The sequence below is a fragment of the Macaca nemestrina genome, chromosome 20 (genome assembly GCF_043159975.1).
Source record: "Macaca nemestrina isolate mMacNem1 chromosome 20, mMacNem.hap1, whole genome shotgun sequence".
Classification (NCBI taxonomy): Eukaryota; Metazoa; Chordata; class Mammalia; order Primates; family Cercopithecidae; genus Macaca; species Macaca nemestrina.
Genome location: NC_092144.1, coordinates 21811788 through 21834400, shown reverse-complemented (window position 1 = coordinate 21834400; position 22613 = coordinate 21811788). Strand labels below are relative to the sequence as shown.

Here is a 22613-nt window from a genome sequence, read left to right as displayed (position 1 = left end):
ATTACAGGTGTGAGCCACCGTTCCCAGGCTAAAGTGCCTTTCATCTAAGGTGTCTCTAGATTCAATAAACTCCCATCAGAATTCCAGTTATTTAAGGCAATAGAAAATACGATTTTAAAATTTACATAAAACTACAATAAACTTTGAATAGCTAAAGCAATCTTGAAAGAAAAAAAAATAGCAAGAGGACATCATACTGTATAATTTCAAACTATATTTCAAAACTATAGTAATAAAACAGCATGGAATGTGTAGAAAATTAGCAATAAATAAATAACAAATGAAACAGAAACCACTACTCTCACATATTTCAGCCATAATGCAAAAAGAGAACTTAAAAAATAGTTTAATTAGCTGGGTGTCATGGTGCATGCCTGTAATCCCAGCTACTCAGGAGCCTGAGGCAGGAGAATCACATGAATCTGGGAGGCAGAGGTTGCAGTGAGCCGAGATCACACCATTGTGCTCCGGCCCTGGCGATAGTGTGAGACTCCGTCTCAAAAATAAATAAATAAATAAAATAAAAATAGTTTGACATAAAGTTTCTCAAAATTATGCAAATATCTGTGTATTTCCAGAAACAATGGAAAAGCAGTCAGATTGTGTAGTCTATTATATGCCATGAAATGGACTTTGGCTCTCACTGTAAACTTCAAGTAAGATTACCAAAGGGAAAGAAGAATTTTTAGAGATTTAATAAAGATAAAGCAAAAGATGCTTCTATGTGAGAGGAAAAAAAATTTTTTTTAAAGCAATATAAAAAGAAACAGAAACAATTTCCTTAGTAAAACAGCTTCCCAAATTATTTTTAAAACTGTTTTTTTTTTTTAACTATAGATCTCTTATCAGTCTTGTCTATTGTATTTACTCTCACCTACCTGGGGGTTTGGCTACCATATCATGTGTCTTCACATTCCAAGGCTCTTTTTCTTGCTCCAGACAGGGGATCAGGTCTTGCTTTGAGACAGCAATACCTGTTTTATGAAAAATAACATGAATTTTGCTCATATTCTCCAATTACCAACTTAGTAATGCTCTCAGTAAAGATAATGTAATGGAATATTCTAGTAAATTAACCCCAAAATAATAATTTATAACAAATTTATAAATATATTGGGCACAGTGGCTTATGCCTTTAATCCCAGCACTTTGGGAGGCTGAGGCAGGCATATCAGAGCGAGGTCAGGAGTTCGAGACCAGCCTGTCCAACATAGTGAAACCCTGTCTCTACTAAAAATACAAAAAAATGAGCCAAGTGTGGTGGCACATGCCTGTAGTCCCAGCTACTCAGGAGGCCGAGGCAGGAGAATCACTTGAACCCAGGGGGCAGAGGTTGCAGTGAGCTGAGACTGTGCCATTGTGCTTCAGCCTGGATGACAGAGACTCTGTCTCCAAAAAAATTAAAAAATTAAAAAAATAAAGAAAAATTGCTAAATATTTAAAAATATTTTAATTTTATAGGTTCTTAATTTAACTACCTTGTACTAATTCAAAAATTGGTGGTGGTAATGAAATTTTAAGATGTGGGCAATAATAAGTTGCAACTAAATTTCTAAAATTAACCCTAATCTAGAGTGAAGGAAACAAATCAGCTCAGGAAAGTGGAAAGTAAAGGTCAAAATAAAACATTTTGAAATTCTATTCTACATAGAAAAATCCTGAAGATAAAAAAACAAAAAAAACAAAAAAACAAGACAAAACCAAACACCCGGGATCTGAAAGCATAACATTTTTACAAAAATAAATGAAACTTATAAGGTATATTAGCAATTGTGTATTAAGGTTATCCTCACCCAGGAAGACCAGGTTTCTGTAGTTATCTAACATCACATGTCTATATAAATTCCACTGTTCAGTGTCTAGACATTGCCACTCCTCCAGAGAAAATTCTATGGCCACATCTCTAAATGTCAACGCTCCCTGAAACACAGAAACACACACACATATTTACCAAGTGGCCATGGGCAGAATTTTAAATTTGACTCAAGGTGAAATAAGAGTAAAGATAACTAGGTCTTACTTATAGGGGTGACTGAAATTATCTAATAACTTTCAACACAGAAATATTCTCTCATGTATACTCTAACTCTGAGAAAAGAGAGTGGCATAAGATCCAAAATATCAGTGTATATATGATACTTTTCCAGATGATGAAGTAGGACATGAACAGTAACATGTACATTTTTGAGTGCTATATTTACATCATACAGAAAGAGTTGTGTAAACTTTTCAGATGGAAAATTCATACTGAGTTAGAAGGTACTGCACAAATGTTAATGTGTACAATAAACTGAAGATCTTGTAAATGCAGTCTGTGACAGAAGGTCTGGAATAAAGCCTGAGTTTCTGGATCTTGGTGCGGTAGCTCATGCCTGTAATCCCAGCACTTTGGGAGGCTGAGGCAGGCGGATCACCTGAGGTCGGGAGTTCGGGACCAGCCTGACCAACATGGAGAAACCCCGTCTCTACTAAAAACACAAAATTAGCCAGGCATGGTGGCACATGCCTGTAATTCCAGGTACTTGGGAAGGCTGAGGCAGGCGAATCGCTTGAATCTGGGAAGCAGAGGTTGTGGTGAGCCAAGACTGTGCCCTTGTACTACAGCCTGGGCAACAAGAGCAAAACTCTGTCTGAAAAACAAACAAACAAAAAAACCAAGATCACCGGTGATGCCAATATTTATGGCCTAAGAAGGCTATTTTGTCAAATTGGAGTAATTGGAAGAGTCTGTGGTCTTTTTTTTCCAGTTTTTCTGGCCTGTAACAAAGATTAGAGCTTTCATTTTCCAAAGGCAGATAAAGACAAAGAAAACATGAGAAAGAAGGGCAGCTGCCAGATTAAATGTGATGCTTTCTGCACATCAGCTGCATAAAGAAACTTACTAATGAAGAGAGAAATAATTAACTCCATATTGAAGAAATCTGTCAGAGAGCTTCATTAATCAACTGAGTTATTAATATCAACTGGACTAAGACAATTTTTATGATGTGTAGATGCACACAGGACACAGCATCACTGTTGTAATATTGGCCCTCCAAAAGTAAATTATAGCCTGAATTTAACTATAAAGAAACATCAGTTTTATGCAAAGTTCAAAATACAGATGTCTCCCATGTTCTATAATTGTGAATAGTTAATAGTTATTTTAAATAGTCTTTCTTTAGCACCCTGGAGAACAAGTATCTCCTAATAATTTTTTTCAGAACTTACTGGGTAACAAATGTCATCCTGTTTAAATAAGCATTTTCTTAATCCTTTTCTACACAGAGCTGATGGAGAACAGAGACAGAAGCTCAACATTACATGGTCTTTATTTTTATGAAGAACCCCAGCTTTTCCCCAATAGGAATCTTGAGCATCCACACTGTCCCATGTTCAACAGCCACAAAGGGAACATTTTTAATGATGCAGATTATAAATTCAAGGTGAGAATACTGCATGGCATATAAGAAACCATGAAGTACAGAATGTAGAGAAGGCTCTGGTACATAGGAAAGAAATATTTTTCAGAGATCCTTGACAATTATAAGAATTTTAAAATGTAGTTACAACAAACTCATTTAAGAGGAAAAGTACAAGTAGAGAATTAAAGTTTTGCAAGTACTAAAGGCATGGCATTCTAGCAGGCAGAATGGACACAACTCTTACTCCAAGGCATGTTTAGCTGAAAAAAAATCCATTTTTTATCTTCTCCTCTTTCTCTGGAATTTCTTCTCAGATGAGACTTTGAAAAAAATTACATCTGCATCTGGACAATATGCCTTGAAAGATGTAAGCACCACATCTTTACCTGCTACCACCACACTCATAGGCAGGACCAATACAGAAAAATTCTACCCATTTCTGTCCTTTATAACGGAAGAGATTCAGGAACAAGCTGCTCCACAGATGTAAAAATATAAGTTTCTCCTTTCCTGTCCTCAGGTGTCCTCCCATGCCACAGACACCAGCAATTTCTGCTACAGTAATAAAAATGTGGGCCACACTGCCCGGTTCCTAAGAAACCCAAATGGAACAGGTTCTGGGATCACCCGTTAATGCAAAGGTGAGAATTAATTATCATAAATGTATCTTGAACCCTCATATTTGATTCTGGCCTCAACTTAGAGTCACATGATTCTAATTAGAAGCCTGGGCTTATAACCATTTAAGCATTGCCTCTCCAACTTTAACAAGATTACAAATCACTTGGTAATTTTGGCCCCATTCTATGAAATGTGATTCTGCAGGTTTTGAAAGGGTACATGAATGGGTGTTATAAACAAGTTTCCTATCAATGCTAATGTTTCTTCACCTGGGGTCATTATTAGCATTAGTTAGAGCAAGTAGGCACAGCACCAAGTTCCTTACACTCAGCACTCTTGTGACAACACAAATACTTTTGGTATAAATAAGGACAACCAATCTCCACCTTAAAGTATTATAATCTTTGCTGGCTTTTTTTAAGTTTACAGAAGAAACAAAGCAACAATGTTTTTTGTTGGTTTTTTTGTTTTTGAATTTAGAAAGCAACAATGTTTAAGTCTGCGTTTAGAAAACAACATGTACACATATAGTAATGCAATGTTTATTATTCAAGTACTGCATGCTCAATAAGATGCTGCAGGGCACTGTGATAGCACATTACAGAATTTAATCTTAATAACACCCTGTGTATTGATACTAAGTGTTCAATAATCCCCAGTATTTAGAAAAATGACCCAGATGTTTTTTCTGTTTCTCTGTCATTGACCATTTTTTAAAATGTGTAGAATAAAAGCTAAACATAAACAGATGAGAGGAATAGAGAAATGAAGAGTTTAATATAACTTACAGGAAATTTTATTGTGTTTATATTTACTTCTTGTGGCTTGGGGAGCAACTACTAGCTCTGCAGGAATGGAAAACAAGTTGCTAAATAAAATGTCTCTGCAAGCACTGGTTTTAATAATTTTAAAAAGACTCTAAAATCCATGCTTTATATTTCTCATGTATTGCTTTTCTGTTTCAGAAAATTGTGAGCACCAGCTCTAAAAGTGGAACAGGATTCATCACCCAAAACTGATCTTTTCTAATCAGTTCTGTGAGGGGAGACTCCAGGGTAGGGCCAGACCTAAATAAGACCTTCAAAAGGAGTGAATCTGAACAGGACTGGGACAGGGAGTGGACCCTAGCTAGAATTTGGTTCTCTATGCCAATGTGGGTATTTCCAGTTTTGTTTTTCCTAAGCTTACCTAAGATAAATTTGTATCTCAGAGTTTGTGTAATTTAAACCTTTTATAGCCACTTTCCTGTCAATTTCATATCATATACTAATAAGCCATTTAAACAAATATTTAAGGTTTCCTAGGATAATTTTATTAAAAGATGAATATGTGTTTTTAGTAAGGTAAAAGAAATACAAATAATAATAACAACTCTTCTGTTCAGAAATAGTCTTTCAGGTAAAAACACCAAAAGTCACAACAATATAAAGAACATGGCCAAAATAAAGCCCAAGTTTTTTGCACACATTTATTTACCTACTATATGATGCATAATTCAACCTTTTATTCAGTTGCTAGTTTTATTAGTCTGTTCTCATACTGTTGATAAAGACATACTGGAGACTGGGAAGAGAAAGAGATTTAATGAACTTACAGTTCTATGTGGCTGGGGAGGCCTCACAATCGTGGCAAAAGGCAAGGAGAAGCAAGTCACATTTTACATGGACAGCGGGAGGCAAAGAGAGAGCTTGTGCAGGAAAACTCCCATTTTTACAACCATCATATATTCTGAAATTCATTCACTATCACGAGAACAGTGCAGGGAAGACCCACTCCCATAATTGAATCATCTCCCACCATGTTTTCACCATGACTTGTGAGAATGACAATTCAAGATGAGATTTGGGTGGGACACAGCCAAACCATGTCATTCCACCCCGGCCCCTCCCAAATCTAATGTCTTTGCATTGCAAAACCAATCATACCTTCCCAACAGTACCCCAAAGTCTTAACTCATTTCAGCATCGACTCAAAAGTCCACAGTTCAATATCTTATCTGAAACAAGGTACGTCCCTTCTGCCTATGAGCCTGTAAAATTAAAAGCAAGTTAGTTACTTCCCTGATATAATGAGGGTACAAGCATTGGGTAAATACAGTCATTCCATAGGGGAGAAATTGGCCAAAACAAAGGGGCTACTGGCCCCATGCAATCCAAAATCAAGCAAGACCGTCAAATCTTAAAGCTCCAAAATGATCTCCTCTGACTTGATGTTCTGCATTGAGTCATGCTGATGCAAAAGGTGGGTTCCCATCGTCTTGAGCAGCTTCACCCCTGTGGCTCTGCAGGGTACAGACTCTCTCCTGGCTGCCTTCATGAACTTGTCTATGGCTTCTCCAGGCACATGGTGCAAGATGTCAGTGGATCTACCATTCTGGAATCTGGAGGACAATGGCCCTCTTCTCAAAGCTCCACAAGGCAGTGCCCCAGTAAGGACTCTGTGTGGGGGCTCCAACCCCACATTTTTTCTGTACTGTCCTAGCAGATGTTCATTCATGAGGGCTTCACCCCTGCAGCAACCTTCTGCCTGGACATCCATTCCATATATCTCTGAAATCTAGGTGGAGGATGCCAAACCTCAATTCTTGACTTCCATGAACCCGCAGTCTCAACACCATATAAAAGATGCCAAGGCTTGGGGCTTCCACTCTCTGAAGCAACAGCCTGAGCTCTACCTTGGCCCCTTTTAGCCATGACTGAAGTGGCTGGAATACAGGGTACCAAGTCCCTAGGCTTCACAGAGCAGGGAAGCCCTGGACCTGACCCATAAAGCCATCTTTTTCTTTTAGGCCTCTGGGCCTGTGATGGAGGGGCCTGTGGAGAAGATCTCTGTCATGACCTGGAGACATTTTTCCCACAGCTGGCTAATATTTCTCCTCCAAAAAATGAGCTTTTCTATTCTATTGCATTGTCAGGCTGCAAATTTTCCAAACTTTAATGCTCTGTTTCCATTTTGAAACTGAATGCCTTTAAGAGAACCCAAGTAATCTCTTGAATGTTTTGCTGCTTATAAATTTAATTTTTCTTTTTAAATGTTGCTGTCAATAAGTTTATTTTCTTCATCTGAAAAAGCCTCATTAAAAATTGTTTGGTTTAGTTCTCAGAAGCCCAATCATAAGCTCTGAGGAAGCTTGCCTTCTTTTGAGTTACTTGACCTTTCTTCTGAGCAACGGACATTTTGGGACGGTTCCACTTCTTTTTAACTTTTTTCCTGGGCTTCTTCTCATAGACTGGATTCTCTCACATAGCAGCAAGAGTTTTCTTATCTATCTCCTTCATGTCTGGAGTTATGCTTTTGTTTATGTATTGCAAGAACAATTTCCTGTAAGCATCTTCATCTTCCTTCACTAAGTAGTGCATGTAATCTGCAACATCTGGCCTATGATGTGCTTCTGGTGTACTACTGCATTAAATCCCTTGCTTTCAGAATCATAACTAGGGAACTGTTTGGTACTGTGAAGGATAAACAAGCCTCCATCTACTGCTCTCTTCAGGAACAAAAACTTTATTGCCAGTGGTAGTTCTGGGAAGGCCTACATCCAAATAGTAGGTAAAGGCACTTCGCTGACCATCAGTGCTTTCCACATTGTATTCATTGCCAGTCATCTCCACTTGGCCTTCACAGATCTTGTCCATGTCATAGGTCACAGATCTTGACCTATTGAGGAGTCTGTAGGCCAGCAGCAGGCCAGTACAATACGCTGCAGTGTAATTGGTTAGGCCAACCTTCACATCACATTTTGGGAGTTTACATGCATATGCTGTGCATACTATCATGTCCTATTCTATATGGATGTACGTAATCTGACAATATCTCTGTTTGTTACACAAACTATCATCCTGGGGAGCAGCCATGATGGAAGACCTGGATGATGGCCCTGACTTCCTCTCGGGAAGAGAACTGTGGACTTAAAGCAATAAATGTAGATCTTCAAAGTGATCCTCCTCTGCAGGTGGACATCTCTGATGCTCTTAGTGAGTGGGATAAAGTAAAATTCACTGTTCACACAAAAAGTTTATTGCCAAATTTTAAACAAAATGAGTTTTCTATTGTTCAGCAACACAAGCAATTTATCTGGCGTCACGATTCCTTTGTTATAAATGAAGACTATGCAGGTTACATCATTTCACCAGCACCACCAAGACCTGATTTTGATGCTTCAAGGGAAAAAGTACAGAAGCTTGCAGAAGAAGGGTCAATGACAAAGGAAGAATTCACAAAGATGAAACAGGAACTGGAAGCTGAATATTTGGGAATATTCAAGAAGACAGTTGCGATCCATGAAGTGTTCCTATATCATGTGACAGCACATCCTATTTTGAGAAAATATTTAAATTTCCATGTCTTCTTGCAATATAATCAAGATTTTAGTGTGCGAGGACAAATAAAAAGAGAAACTTGAAGATTTCTTTAAAAACATGGTTAAATCAGCAGATGGAGTAATTGTTTCAGGAGTAAAGGATGTAGATAATTTCTTTGAACATGAACGAACATTTCTTTTAGAATATCATAATTGAGTTAAGGATGCATCTGTTAACTCTGGTAGAATGACGATCCCACAAAAGTGCTGTAGATGATTACAATAGAATTGGTTCTTCATTATATGCTTTAGGAACTTAGGATTCTACAGATATATGAAAGTTTCTTCTCAAAGTTTCAGAAATGTTTGATGAAACAAGAAAAATAGAAGCGTGAGTGTCCGCTGATGAGGCCCTCGAACTTTCTGACCCTTAAAAATATTACTTAAGAGACACTCAAGCTGCTAAGGATCCCTGTATTGAAGGTCTAGGTCACTAGTGGATTATGAAAATGCTAATAAAGCACTGGATAAAGCAAGAGCAAAAAATAAAAATGTTCTGCTGGCTAAAACTTTCTAACAATTATGTAGTCAGAAATTTGAAAAAAAAAATCTCAGTCTGCAAAACAAGAACTTATAGATTTTAAGACAAGAAGCGTGGCTGCATTCAGAAAAAATTACTGGAACTGGCAGAGTTAGAACTGAATCATGCAAAAGGTAACTACAGTTGCTGCCAAACTGCCTGGCAGTGCTAAACAGAGACACATAAGCCACATTCTGCCTTCCTGTTGAAAAGGGCTGTCCTCCTTCAGATTTTATTTTTGTCTTCTTAATGATGTTAAGCATTTATGCTCCCTGGGAACAAATAAAAAACAGCTGACAAAATGGACCTACTCTTTTTCTGAGAAAAATGGAGCAACGCCATGTACAGACGATGCCAGTCTGTGTGCTGTAATGCCAAACTGTGTTCCCCAAGACAGTGGTCCATTATTGTGCACTCATCATACTCAGAAGTCCAAATTTTATTCTTCTTTAAAGTAGCCTCTATAACTGCATTTATTTTATAAATAGTATTCCTTATGGATGCCAATCTTATTTACCTTTAAATAATTTCTGAAGTTTAACCTTTTCAGAATGCATTGTTCAAACAAGATAAAGATTTCCTTTATTGAATTTTTTAAAATTTTGTTTTAAAGAAGCATTATATACCACCTTAGTTCATTCATGTATTCTCAAATGTTTCAAAGATGGCTAGGTAATTGTGAGAGGGTTCTCAGTTACCCTAGGTTGACTGCCCAATGATAAACCAGGCAGAAGAGACAGGCTGATTCTAAATAAAAAATGGAACTGCTCTCGTGGAGCTCCAGAACCTGGATCACCTGTCCTGATTCTAGCTCTTGAGTAACAGGAAGGACAAGAATACTCTACTCAAGTCTTGCATTTTACTGGTAGGTGTAGCTGTGGTTATGGCTCTGGATACTTTCTGGCCTTGATCTTTCACTCCTAAGATGCTTCTTTACATTTACAGATTTGGCCATCAGATTCTATTTACTCTCGGAACCTCTCACAGAATGTAGAACATGTAGCAGGTCACCGAACTAGATATGAAGAGCTCAAAAAGCCACACTCTCAAAGGGAGGCTTCAAGATGTCTGTGTTGACATTTCACAATGCAGAAAATGCCTCCAGTTAGTTTTCTGTACATTTTCAATCCAAAGTCTTGGCCTGTCTTGTAAATCCCAGGCAGAGGACAGAACTTATGTGCAGATTCTGGGTGGGATTAACCTCACTCTGCATTTTTGGGTGTTACAGCAAGTAAAGTACAATTGAAAGAGAGGTCCCCTCACAGAAGCTGCTCTTCTAGATAACAGTTTACAGAAATGGAAAAACAGATGACATAACATGAATATAAGTAGACAGTTTATTTGGACCAAACTTGAGGATTTTAACCTGGGAACAAAGATTCTAGTTGTCTGAAATCTATACAGGTACAAGTGAATTTGTGGCTGGGGTGATGGCTTACACCTGTAATCCCAGCACTTTGGGAGGCTGAGGCAGGTGGATCACTTGAGGTCACAAGTTCATAACCAGCCTGGTCAATGTGGTGAAATTCTGGTAATTCTAGACAGTGTTTGTGAAACAATAAAATAAAAACTTTCTCTAGCCCCAGAGAAACTCCACAATGATAGAACAGAAAGTATACTGTTTTATTACAAAATTAAACCAGAATAGGACATGCATCACAGTGAATCTGCTTAAGAGATTGGAAAGACAGAGAGAGAATCACCATAACTAGTCCAAAAGTAGAAGAATTTACAGCACGATGTCATGTATCCTAAATTCACTGGTAATTAGGGAGGCCATCCATGTATGCTAATTGGTTATGCAATAACAAAATAAACTTTTACATTTTCACGACAGGAGGTAATTTTGAAACTTGAAGCCAGGACCCTGCTGATAAGATAGGCTCTCACTCTCCTACTGAAATTGTTGAATAGGGTGTTATGGTTTTGGCTATATGCATTTTAAAGCAATGGCTCTTTACTCCCCGAGGACTGGGTTCGAGCACACTGCTTGCGTTCTCCTGATGGCCAGGGTCCTCTCTTTACGCCTACCAACTTCCACTGAGACACAGTCCATAACACAGAGCTCAAAGCTGCTAGCTCACATCTTACATGAACCCCAATGCCACAGCAGCATTCTAGTCTCACATCAGAGAGTGAAGCTTGGGCTGCAGGGAGAAGAGCCTGCAAGGCTCCTTCACAATTTACTCTCAGAAGAACTGCACCTTCACAGTAATGGGAATGGGAGCAGTATTTCAGCCTCAGTTTCTATTTATAATGGTGACATAAAAAAAAAAAAATACTGCTAGATTTCCAGCATGAATCCAGATAGAGATAGCTCCAAGAATTCTCCGTGTGACAACCCATCTCATTCATAGAGACCATGGGATACTAACAGGGCTTCTGAAACAGACACCCAAAGCACTGGAGAGAAAAACAGCTCTCAATCTGAGCAAGATTATATTGAAAGAAAAAATAAGTTAAAGGCATCTTCAAGAAAAAACTCAGATTAGATGTAAGACTAACAAACTTGGTCAGAAGATAGTCCCCCAAAAGGAATTTTTCACAAAACACTCAGAATGCACAGCTACTCTCAGCATGTCAGCATGAGAAACATGAGCATTATGAAAAAAAAGGCATGCTCTCAGCATGATTTTACAAGGGTTCTTTTTCATGTCTTCTGCCCTCCCATCTCCTAACCGGTGAATTGGGGATCTATACTGGAATACATCTGACAATTTTCACCAGCACTTTTTCATGAAAAACTGGAATCTGACTTTGTTATACAGTGGAATATATTTGAGCTTGCAACATAGCTAACTGAAGAGTTATTATGGTTTTGGGTCGTCACATCACCCATCATGTTTATTTGTCCTGTAATAGCAGCATTCGAATTTAGTGAAATGAAAGACACAAACCATGTTTACCTATAATTATCCCTATTGGATAAATTAATAAGCATGTCAAACTAATATCTACTATAACAATTTTGTAGTGAATTTTCTTTGGATATTAGCTATAAATATCTAAGTATAATAATTTTAAAGTACTTGTCATAATGTATGTAGAACTTTAAAAATATCAATAACCATAATTCAGTTAAAACACTTTATAGTTCAAGAGTATAAATAACAATATTAAAATGACTAATTAAGGGATTTATTCAAATATTGTGGCCTTCTATTCATACTATTGTACAAAATGTTATCTAATTTATGTGAATGCAAGTTGTCTACAAACACTATACCTAACTATACTAATTGTACTGAAGTAACAGAAACCAAGGTACAGCTACAGACTCCACTATTTAGTGAATAAACTGAACTGTTCTTGCCTTTGCAGTGTAAGTATTTCAGTCCGTAAATACGAGATAATTACCTTGGATAATCAGTTTTCTGTCAACAAAATTTACTGAGTATCCTTTTAATTCTTTATCATTCTGTGTTGCAAAATTTAATCTTATCTTTGTGCTCAACTTTTGTGTGCTCTTAAAGTAAGCTTTAAACAGCCAGGTGTGGTGGCTCATGCTTGTAATCCCAGCACTTTGGGAGGCCAAGGCGGGTGGATCACCTAAGGTCAGCAGTTTGGGACTAACCTGGCCAGCATGGCAAAACCCCATCTCCACTAAAAATACAAAAAAGTAGTCAGGGGTGGTGGCAGGAGCCTCTAATCCCAGCTACTTGAATGGCTGAGGCAGGAAAATCACTTGAACTGAGAGGTGGAGGTTGCAGTGAGCTGAGATCGTGCCATTTTATTTCAGCCTCGGTGACAAAAGTGAAACTCTGTCTTAAAAAAAAAGCTTTAAACAAATTTGTGTCTATTTTAAAAGACTAAAAAACAAACAAACAAAAAACCAACCAAACAAACAAAAAAACCTTTGCCAAAGCAAAAACAAAGCAATGGTTCTGAGGTCCTAGATGAAGACAATTCTGAGTCAGAAAGAATAACAAAAGGTTTATATAGCTGTTACTATGATTTACATATATTTCCAAAAAGCAGAGAAAACTATCTACGTGTAATCTAAATGTTTTTTTTTTTTTTTAAAAAGAGAGAGAGATTAATGAAATATCCTCCTTTACTTTCAGGTAAGAGAATAAAGCCTCTTATCTTTAATTTATAATTTTTTCTACAACAGCCAAGTCTCTGGACATGTTCTTGAACACTTGACATCTGAATATCAGTAGACACTGGATGCAGACATCTAAGATGTAGCCTTGGGCATACTGTGTGCACTTGAAAGAATGTTTATGAAAAAAAAGCAGACAGAAAAAAAGCTATTAAAAATCCATGCATGCAAATGAATAAAATGAGTTCTGCTGGGCATGGCAGCTCATGCCTGTAATCCTAGCACTTTGAGAGGCTGAGGCAGGTGGATCATGAGGTCAGGAGTTCAAGACCAGCCTGACCAACATGGTGAAACCTGGTCTCTATTAAAAATACAAAAATTAGCTGGGCGTGGTGGCACGCTCCTGTCATCCCAGCTGCCCAGGAGGCTGAAGCAGCAGGAGAATCTCTTGAACTCAGGAGGCAGAGGTTGCAGTGAGCTGAGATCGCGCCACGACACTCTAGCCTGGGTGACAGAGTGAGATTCCATCACAAACACACACAAAAAAGTTCTTAGAGAACTATGAAGAGACTTAGATTCTGACTCCTATGACACCCCACATACACTATTAGACAGATCATCGAGACAGAAAATTAACAGAGATATCAGAACTAAACCCTTGACCAAATAGTCCTAATAGACATCTACAACATTCTCCATCTGAAATCAACACAGTATACATTCTTCTCACCACCACGTGTCAAATACTCTAAAACTGACCACACAATCAGAAATAAAACAATTATCAGCAAATTTAATAATCCCCATATCATACCAAACATATTCTTAGGCCACAACTTGATAAATATATAATTCAACACCAAGAAAATGACTTGAAATTATACAATTACATGGAAATTAAAGAATCTGCATGTGAATGACTTTTGAATAAATAATGAAATTAAGGTAGAAATTAAGAAGTTTTTTGAAACAAACGGGAATGAAGATACAACATACTAGAATCTGCAACACAGCTAAGACAGTGGTAAGAGGGAAATCTATAGCACTTTTTGATGCTCACATCAGAAAGTTAGAAAGACGTCAATATAACGACCTAACATCATAAATAAAAGAATGAAAGAAACAAGAGAAAACCAACTCCTAAGCTAGCAGAAGACAAGAAGATCTGGACTGAAGGAGATTTAGACATGAAAAGTCATAGAAATAAGAAATCTATTGAGTTAAATCTTTTGAAAAAGTTAATAAGATAAACCACTAATAAGATTAGTGAAAAAATAAGATCCAAATAAACACAATTAGAAATGACAAAAGGGACATTACCACTGACCCCACAAAAATGTGAATAAGTATTGAAGTCTACTATAAACATCTCTATGCAAACTAGAAAATCTTAAAAAAAAAATGGATAAATTTCTGGAAAAATCCATCTTCCCATAACTGAACAAAAACAACAAAATGAATCAGCAAATAGACCAATAACAAGCTCCAAAATTGAAATAGTAGTAAACAGACTACCAACCAAAAGAAAGCCCAGGACTGGCCGAGTATGCTGGCTCATGCCTGTAATCCCAGCACTTTGGGAAGCAGAGGTGGTAGGATCACCTGAGGTTAGGAGTTCGAGACCAGCCTGGCCAATGTTGTGAAATACTGTCTCTACTACAAATACAAAAATTAGCCGGGCATGGTGGCACTGGCCTGTAGTCCTGGCTACTCGGGAGGTTGAGGCAGGAGAACTGCTTGAACCTGGGAGACAGAGGCTGCAGTGAGCCGAAATCCCACCACTGCATTTCAGCCTGGGCAACAGAGCGAGACTCCATCTGGGAAAAAAAGAAAGAAAGAAAATCCAGGACCAGACAGATTCGCAGCTGAATTCTAACTAATGTACAAAGAAAAACCAGTATTATATCTTATAAAACTATTTTAAAAAATTGAGAAGGGACTCCTCCCCAACTCATTATGTAAAAACAGCATCATTCTATTTATTTATTTATTTATTTATTTATTTATTTATTTATTTATATTTTGAGATGGAGTCTCATTCTGTTGCCAGGCTGGAGTGCAGTGGCGCAATCTGGGCTCACTGCAACCTCCACCTCCAAGGTTCAAGCGATTCTACCGCCTCAGCCTCCCAAAGTGCTGGGACTACAGGCGTGCGCCACCACACCCAGCTATTTTTTGTTTTTTAGTAGAGACAGGGTTTCACCATGTTGGTCAAGATAGTCTCCATCTCTTGACCTCGTGATCCACCCACCTCAGCCTCCCAAAGTGCTGGGATTACATGCATGAGTCACTGCTCCCAGCAACAGCATCATTCTAATACCAAAATCTGGCAGAGATAAAACAAAAAAAGAAAACTTCAGGCTAATATCCTTGATGAACATTGATGTAAAAATCTTCAACAAAATACTAGCAAACCAAATCCAGTAGCACATTAAAAAGCTAATTCACTATGATCAAGTAGATTGTATCCCTGGGATGCAAGGTTTGTTCAACAGACACAAATCAGTATGTGTGATTAATCAGATAAACAAACTACAGATAAAAACCACAAAATTATTTCAATAGATACAGAAAAAGTTTTCAATAAAAGTTAATATCCTTCACGTTTAAAACCCTCAACAAACTTGGCATTGAAGGTAAATAGTTCAAAATAATGAGTTATCTATGACAAACCCACAGCCAACATACTGAATGGACACAAGCTGGAAGCATTCCTTCTTGAAAACTGGCACAAGAGAAGAATGCGTCCTCTCACCCCTACTATTCAACATAAAATTGGAAGTCCTGGCCAGAGCATTCAGGCAAGAGAAAGAAAGAAAATGCATCCAAACAGGAAGAGAGGAAATCAAACAATCTCTGTTTGCAGATGATTCTTTTTCTTTTTATAAAATTTAGCATTAAACTCAGAAATTAAGAAAACAGGATATAGAACAGAGATATTCCGTCACAAATTTGCCCTGCAAAAATAACAACTGACGTTTTCATAAATCTTGTAACTCGCGGCCGGGCGCGGTGGCTCAAGCCTGTAATCCCAGCACTTTGGGAGGCCGAGACGGGCGGATCACGAGGTCAGGAGATCGAGACCATCCTGGCTAACACGGTGAAACCCCGTCTCTGCTAAAAAATACAAAAAACTAGCCAGGCGCGGTGGCGGGCGCCTGTAAGTCCCAACTACTTGGGAGGCTGAGGCAGGAGAATGGCGTGAACCCGGGAGGCGGAGCTTGCAGTGAGCTGAGATCCGGCCACTGCACTCCAGCCTGGGCGGCAGAGCCAGACTCTGTCTCAAAAAAAAAAAAAAAAAAAAAAAAATCTTGTAACTCGCCCATTATCTACAATATTTTCTTATAAAAGTTATGCATTTTCTCTCTTTTTTTTTTTTTTTTTGAGACAGAGTCTCGCTCTGTCGCCCAGGCTGGAGAGCAGTGGCGCGATCCTGGCTCACTGCAAGCTCCGCCTCCCGAGTTCACGCCATTCTCCTGCCTCAGCCTCTGGAGTAGCTGGGACTGCAGGCGCCCGCCACTAAGTCCGGCTAATTTTTTTGTATTCTTAGTAGAGACGGGGTTTCACTGTGTTAGCCAGGATGCTCTCGATCTCCTGACCTCGTGATCTGCCCGCCTGGGCCTCCCAAAGTGCTGGGATTACAGGAGTGAGCCACTGCTCCCAGCAAAATGCATGCAGTTTCTACAGCCAAAATGGCATAGAGATTTTACCTATTATTTGATAGCATTCTAAAAGCTAAGTCTTGAAATCCTATTCGAAACCACCCAGCCCACCCCTCCCACAAGAAAAAAAAACCTTACAGAAAAAGAGAAACATAAACGAGAATTTCAAACAACTGAAATGTATGATTAATTATTTTTGAAACTCACCTCTTTTGTGCCCTCTCAGGAGACACTGCAGTATGTCCCCGCTAAGTGCCCCAAGTGCATTTTACTTTGCAAGTTTTTTTTGCACCATCTCACTGGGGTCAGGTTGCTTTTGTTTTTTATTTTTTGTCTTTCAGGATACTATTTTTTTCAGGAATCTCAGAGAATCCAAGGGGCAGAAATCATTTCTGTTTTTCCCTCAATACCAGCATAAGATTGGCTGACCTGAAATGTGTCTCTAAGAAAGGGAAGCTAGGTTGGGTGAAGACAATCTTAATGTCTCAAGTGGTTAGCTTTTCAAAGCAAGAGTACACCAGTAGATTCCTCTTAGCCCCAGGGCATCCATCTGCTCTCCTGAGAGACTGCACTTCATACCTCTTCTTGTCCTGTGAGAAAAAATGACCCAGAAGCTAATAATCACCAAACACTCTAGCAGACATAGCCATGGTGAGTACCCTGGTTTATTCACAGCCAGTACTGAAAACCAGGACCAGGAAAAAGCTGAAGGGTGGCTGAGGATACATCAGCCCATCAAGATTAAAAAACAAAAACAAACAAACAAAAAATTGACTGCAAAACATTTTCATAACATCTCTGTGCAGGAAGACAAAAGGCACAAAGATTTTTTTACAATACAGTGTCAGGGAATTATTTTTTGGTTTATTTTCTAGGGCAATATTTACAAACAGAAAGCAAATCTTTTTAAATGTCCCACCCAATGGTTTGTCAAAAAATAAAATATAGTATCAAAAGTCTACACTAAAGGATAAATAGTGAATAATGTGAATTAGAGAAGGAAAGTTGGCATTTGGGATAATCAGAAGAAACTGGAAATTTAGTATTTTACTGCAAGTCAGAATTAAGCTGGAGGGGTTGAGGGGCAGATGTGAGACTCCGTTTGAGAAACAAGAAAAAAAAATGCAGAAGATCTGTCCCCTGTCCAGTGTGAATATAGTTAAGTAACAGGCAATTCGAGGTATGTGGCTGCGATGCCTGGATTCCTACTTAAAAAAAAAAATGTAACTCAAATATATTTCTTTGTAAATTACTATATTGGGGAAAACAAAATTTAGGCTTAACAAACTATAAACTGCCTATTAAGCTCTGATTACATAATCAGAAAATGCGTACCCTATAGGTGCTAATTTAGAAACTATGTAACTGTACCTAACCGATTTTTGAATTTGGGTTTCTGCATCATGTATCTTCCAAAAGTCTTTCTTTCAAGCTCGTCCCATGGATAACTACACCCCAAAGCTGGGTGCTCTACAATTTTAGAATCACTCTTTAATTAAATTCGTTAATATTTTGGCGGTGACTCCCATAAATTTTTAACGAAGGAAAGAGGAATTGGGAACGCCATGGACCAAAGCTCTTCCCATTCATGAACCCGCATCCCGAGTCAGGATTCTCCCCTGACGATCCTCCCTGGTACCTGCACAATCTCCCCTGACGATCCTCCCTGGTCCCTGCACAATCTGGGAGAGACGCGGCGCTGCGGGTGCAGAGCTGCCCAGAGAGGGCTCCAGGCCAGGGCGCACATTGCAGGGAAGACAAGACGCCCGGGCCCAGCTGTCAGCGCAGCCGCCATCTTATGGCTGAAGGGGGACTGAGGCAGAGCTGGGCAAGAACTCGGGTGCAGATTGTGAAGCTGACTGCGGTGAGGCCTGAGTCCGGCCACAGCCACTTCCCACCGGTTCCAACCAGCCCCGTTCCCTCTCTCGGGATGTCAGATCGGCACTCTCACCATTTCTAGGCTTCCAGGGGGCACTGGCGTCTTAGCTGTGGATCTCCCAATACCCGCAGTTCGCAGGGCTATAGAGGCTGGGCCTCTAGCAGCAGAGTACACAAAGCAGACGACAGACGAGGCCTGCCGCTTGTGCTGCAGGGAGAGACAAAGACCGGGCCAAATCCCGGAAGCCGCCCTGTCTGCTCCAGCTGCGTGCCTGATTGGACGGTCCCTATCCCTGATTGGATAACGTTTAAGGCCCCGCCCCCTCCGGCCCTGAGTGACAGAAGACGTGATGAGATGCTGGGCCCAATGAAGAGCAAGAGGGTAGGCCGCAGCCTTTCCAGGCAGAGCTTCCTCCCTGAACTGAGCCAGGCCCACCCCAGAGGGTATTGCCTTTAACCTTCTGTGTAAGATCATATGCATTTATAAATAGTATGCTATATGAATGTTCACAAATCAAAAGAATATAGACTGCGCGCGGTGGCTCACGCCTGTAACCCCAGCACTTTGGGGGGCCCAGGCAGGTGAATCATCTGAGGTCAGGAATTTGAGACCAGTCTGGCCATCAAGTGAAACCCCGTCTCTACTAAAAATAAAAATAAAAAACAGTAGCTGCGCGTAGTGGACTGTGTCTGTAATCCCAGCTACTCAGAGGCTGAGGCAGGAGAATCATTTGAACCCGGGAGGTGGAGGTTGCAATGAGCCGAGATCATGCCACTGCACTCCAGCCTGGTGACAGAGTGAGATGGAGGGGGGGGAGGGAGGAAGGAAGGGAGGGAGGAAGGGAGGAAGGAAGGAAGGGAGGGAGGGAGGGAGGGAGGGGAAAGAAAGAAAGAAAAAGAGAGAAAGAAAAGAAAGAAGGAAAGGAAGGAATGGAGGAAGGGAGAAAGAGAGAGAAAGAAAAGAAAGAAGGAAAGGAAGGAATGGAGGAAGGGAGAAAGAGAGAGAAAGAAAAGAAAGAGAGAAGGAAGGAAGAAGGAAGGAAGGAAGGAAGGAAGGAAGGAAGGAAGGAAAGAAGGAAGGAAGGAAGGAGCAGAATTAAATAACCACAGGTAGATCACTACCTGTTGACGACCTTTCTTCCAGAGATCACTGAACAAAAGATGATGGGGCCACAGGGGAAGAAAACTATGTGTCTTCAGATCTGTCCACAGTCTTGACCTCCAATGTTAGATATGAAGAAAACAGATTAAAGGCAAAATTATTTTGCTATTTCAACTTGGCCCTAAGTGTCAGGCTGTGGTTTTACGTTTTCTCCTGTGTGTGGGGAACTGTGTAAGGACCAATCACATGCATACATGTCTATATGTGTTGCAGCATTATTCAACATTATCTTCAACACATCTAACTTTAAATCAGGGGAAAATATTAGTATCTTTATGGAGCCCACTGTTAGAAGGTAACTAGTAACCAAGCTGTCATTAAACCATGGCACGTATCTGCATTGGGTGCATGTATTAGTTAGCTATTGCAGCATAACCAGCCATCCAAAACTTATTAGGTCATAATTGAGATGGTCAGTCATTTAGGCTGGGCTCACTGGGGCCGTTCTTCTGGTCCCAGCTGAGTTCCTTCAGACATGTATCATCAGCTGCTTGTTGACTAGGCAGCTGTGCTTCTGGGGGTGATCTTCTGTTTCTGGGGATGAGCTTCTGCTTCTGGGGCAGTCAACAGAGGCACTTTGCTTCTCTCCCCTACTCCCCCATGTTATATTATCCTCCAGCTGGCTAACATGTGCTTTGTTCGTGGAGATGGCAGCATTCTGAAAGAAAAACAGAAGTATTCAAGACCATTTGAGCCTAGCCCCCAAACTAGCACACGGTCATGTTCACAGATTTCTACTGTCCTGAGGAAATAAGGTCAGCCGTATCTAGGGTTTGGAAAACAGATTCCATATCTCAATGGGAACAGCTGTAAAAGCACCTGGCAAAGGATATAGGAGGGATGAAAAATTGCTACAATTTCTGCAATTAGTATCATTCTGCCTTTTTTTGCATATGTGGTTTATACAACTCTTTCACATCAAGGAACTTGTCCAAAGACCCAAAAATACTAATTGGCTGGGCTGAACCTCAGGATAAATTCTGACTCCAAAGCTCACCCACCTCCACAGATCAAACTATATTACTAGAGTAACTGCTACAGACCCTTGAAATTCTGGAAAGTGACACTTCTGCAATAGAAGACAGATTTTTTTTTTTTTTAAGATTTGTGCCCACATAGTACTGTTTATTATTGGAAATAATCCTGTCAAGAAATTGCAGAAGCACATGGTGGCTCACACCTGTAATTTTAGCACTTTGGGATGCTGAGATGGGAGAATAACTTGAGCTCAGCAGTTCAACCGCAGCCTGGGTGACATAGTAAGATCCTGTCTTCATGAAAAAAAATCAGCCAAGCATGATGTTGCATGCCTGTAGTCCGAGGTACTCAGTGACTAGGGCAGGAGGATGGCTTGAGTATGGAAGGCAAAAGATGCAGTAAGCCATAACTGATTATACCACTACACTCCAGCCTGGGTGACAGAGTGAGACCCCATCTCAAAAACATTGTAGAAACATTTTGAAAGGACATAGAATAATTTGGAAAAATAGCTGAGGGATGAGTTTCAAAAATCAAAGCCCAACAATAGATTATTCATTTTTGATTACAGAATAAATCTGAAAACTTCTAAAAGAAAAACAACTTTAGATAAACTAAATTTAACAGAGTTTTATTGGGCAAAGAGGGATTTGCAAATTGAGTAGCCTGTGGATCCAAAGTAGACTCTGAAAGACTCCAGCATGGCCACATTATGGTGAAAGATTTATGGACAGAAGAAGCCACATGACATCAGAAAATGGAAATGAAATACAGGAACAGCTAGATTGATTACAGCTTGGGATTTTCCTTATTTAAACATGGTTTGAACATTTGACATCCTTTTGTTGGTCAAAACACAGTGGTTGGTACAAAAATGAGTACAGTCTATTTACACATTCAGTTAAGTTTCAGTTTACTATATAAACAAAACAAAACAACAAAACATTTTGACCAAACTTAAAAATGAAAGGGGGTAGCTAATTTAGAGTATAATTAAACAACTTCTCCTTTTTTGATCATCTTCTCAATTTTGATAGACCAAAACTTTAGACATTGATAACACTGTGTCAAAATAAAAAATGCACCTGGTCTCAGATGCCACTGTGAAACAGCAGAACTGCGGGTTTTGTAAAGTGAAATCAAGAAATTCAGGTTATTATTTTATTATTATTTTTAAAGGTTTGAGCAGAGGGAAACTCCTTGTGTTGAAATCTGCTGTTTACAGAAGAAAAACAAAACCTGGCCTGTATTAGAATCTACCTATTTCCTTAAATTTTCAGTTTGATTATGTCACAGTTAGCATGAGTGACTCATTTTGGTTTGTTTTTTTCTGTTTGGACCTAGTGCACAAGCTCAGTCCAGAATGATGGCCTCTAATAATTTTGTTCAAAAAATTGTCAACAGTGCACAGTGTATCCAAAACTCAGGGCCTTAGTATCACTCTGTTTCCATTATTTAGGGTCTTTGTTCTTATATCATTCACAGGTTATGGTTTTGTCAGAGTCACATATGTCTTTGAGTTTCTGTCATTCCAGTTAAGGAGTGAAAATTTGATATTCTACAGATGACTGCAGGCAAACATTTACAAATTTTGAGAGAATACAGTGCAGCAGAGAGACTACTATATTGACTATCAGGAGGATAATACCAAGTTTGAAACATGCTTTTTAGCCAGGGTCCTAATGAACCATCAACATTAAATAGATCAAATAATTAGTTATAGTCTACTTATTTTAATCCAACAGCCTGTTCATTAATCCCCTGCAACTGCGTCTCTGTAATACCCAATACATTTCTCCATGTGCAACTACAAGTATTGGCAAATGCAGACACTTCTCTATTTATACAGTTAAGTAATCCAAAGAAATGCTATTATTCAGCACAACTTTAGTAAAAAATGTAAAGTCTACTGTGTAACCATAGCCTTTACAGTGTAATCTGCTATAAAGCCCTATGATAGGGGATAAATTTGTAACCATTGCC

At 39.2% G+C, this 22613-nt stretch overlaps 1 protein-coding gene and 1 pseudogene across 1 annotated transcript in view; one reads left to right on the top strand and one right to left on the bottom strand.

The window, feature by feature from the left end:
- LOC105494277 (putative zinc finger protein 730) overlaps positions 1-18581 on the bottom strand; it is a 33736-nt gene extending 15155 nt beyond the window's left edge. Inside the window, 3 exon segments of the mRNA XM_071088072.1 lie at positions 879-974; positions 1794-1920; positions 18564-18581. Of these exon segments, the coding sequence (XP_070944173.1) occupies positions 879-974; positions 1794-1920; positions 18564-18566 (226 nt within the window). The 5' untranslated portion in view covers positions 18567-18581.
- LOC105494251 (sorting nexin-6 pseudogene) lies at positions 7875-9091 on the top strand (annotated as a pseudogene).
- Positions 18582-22613: the final 4032 nt, after the last annotated feature.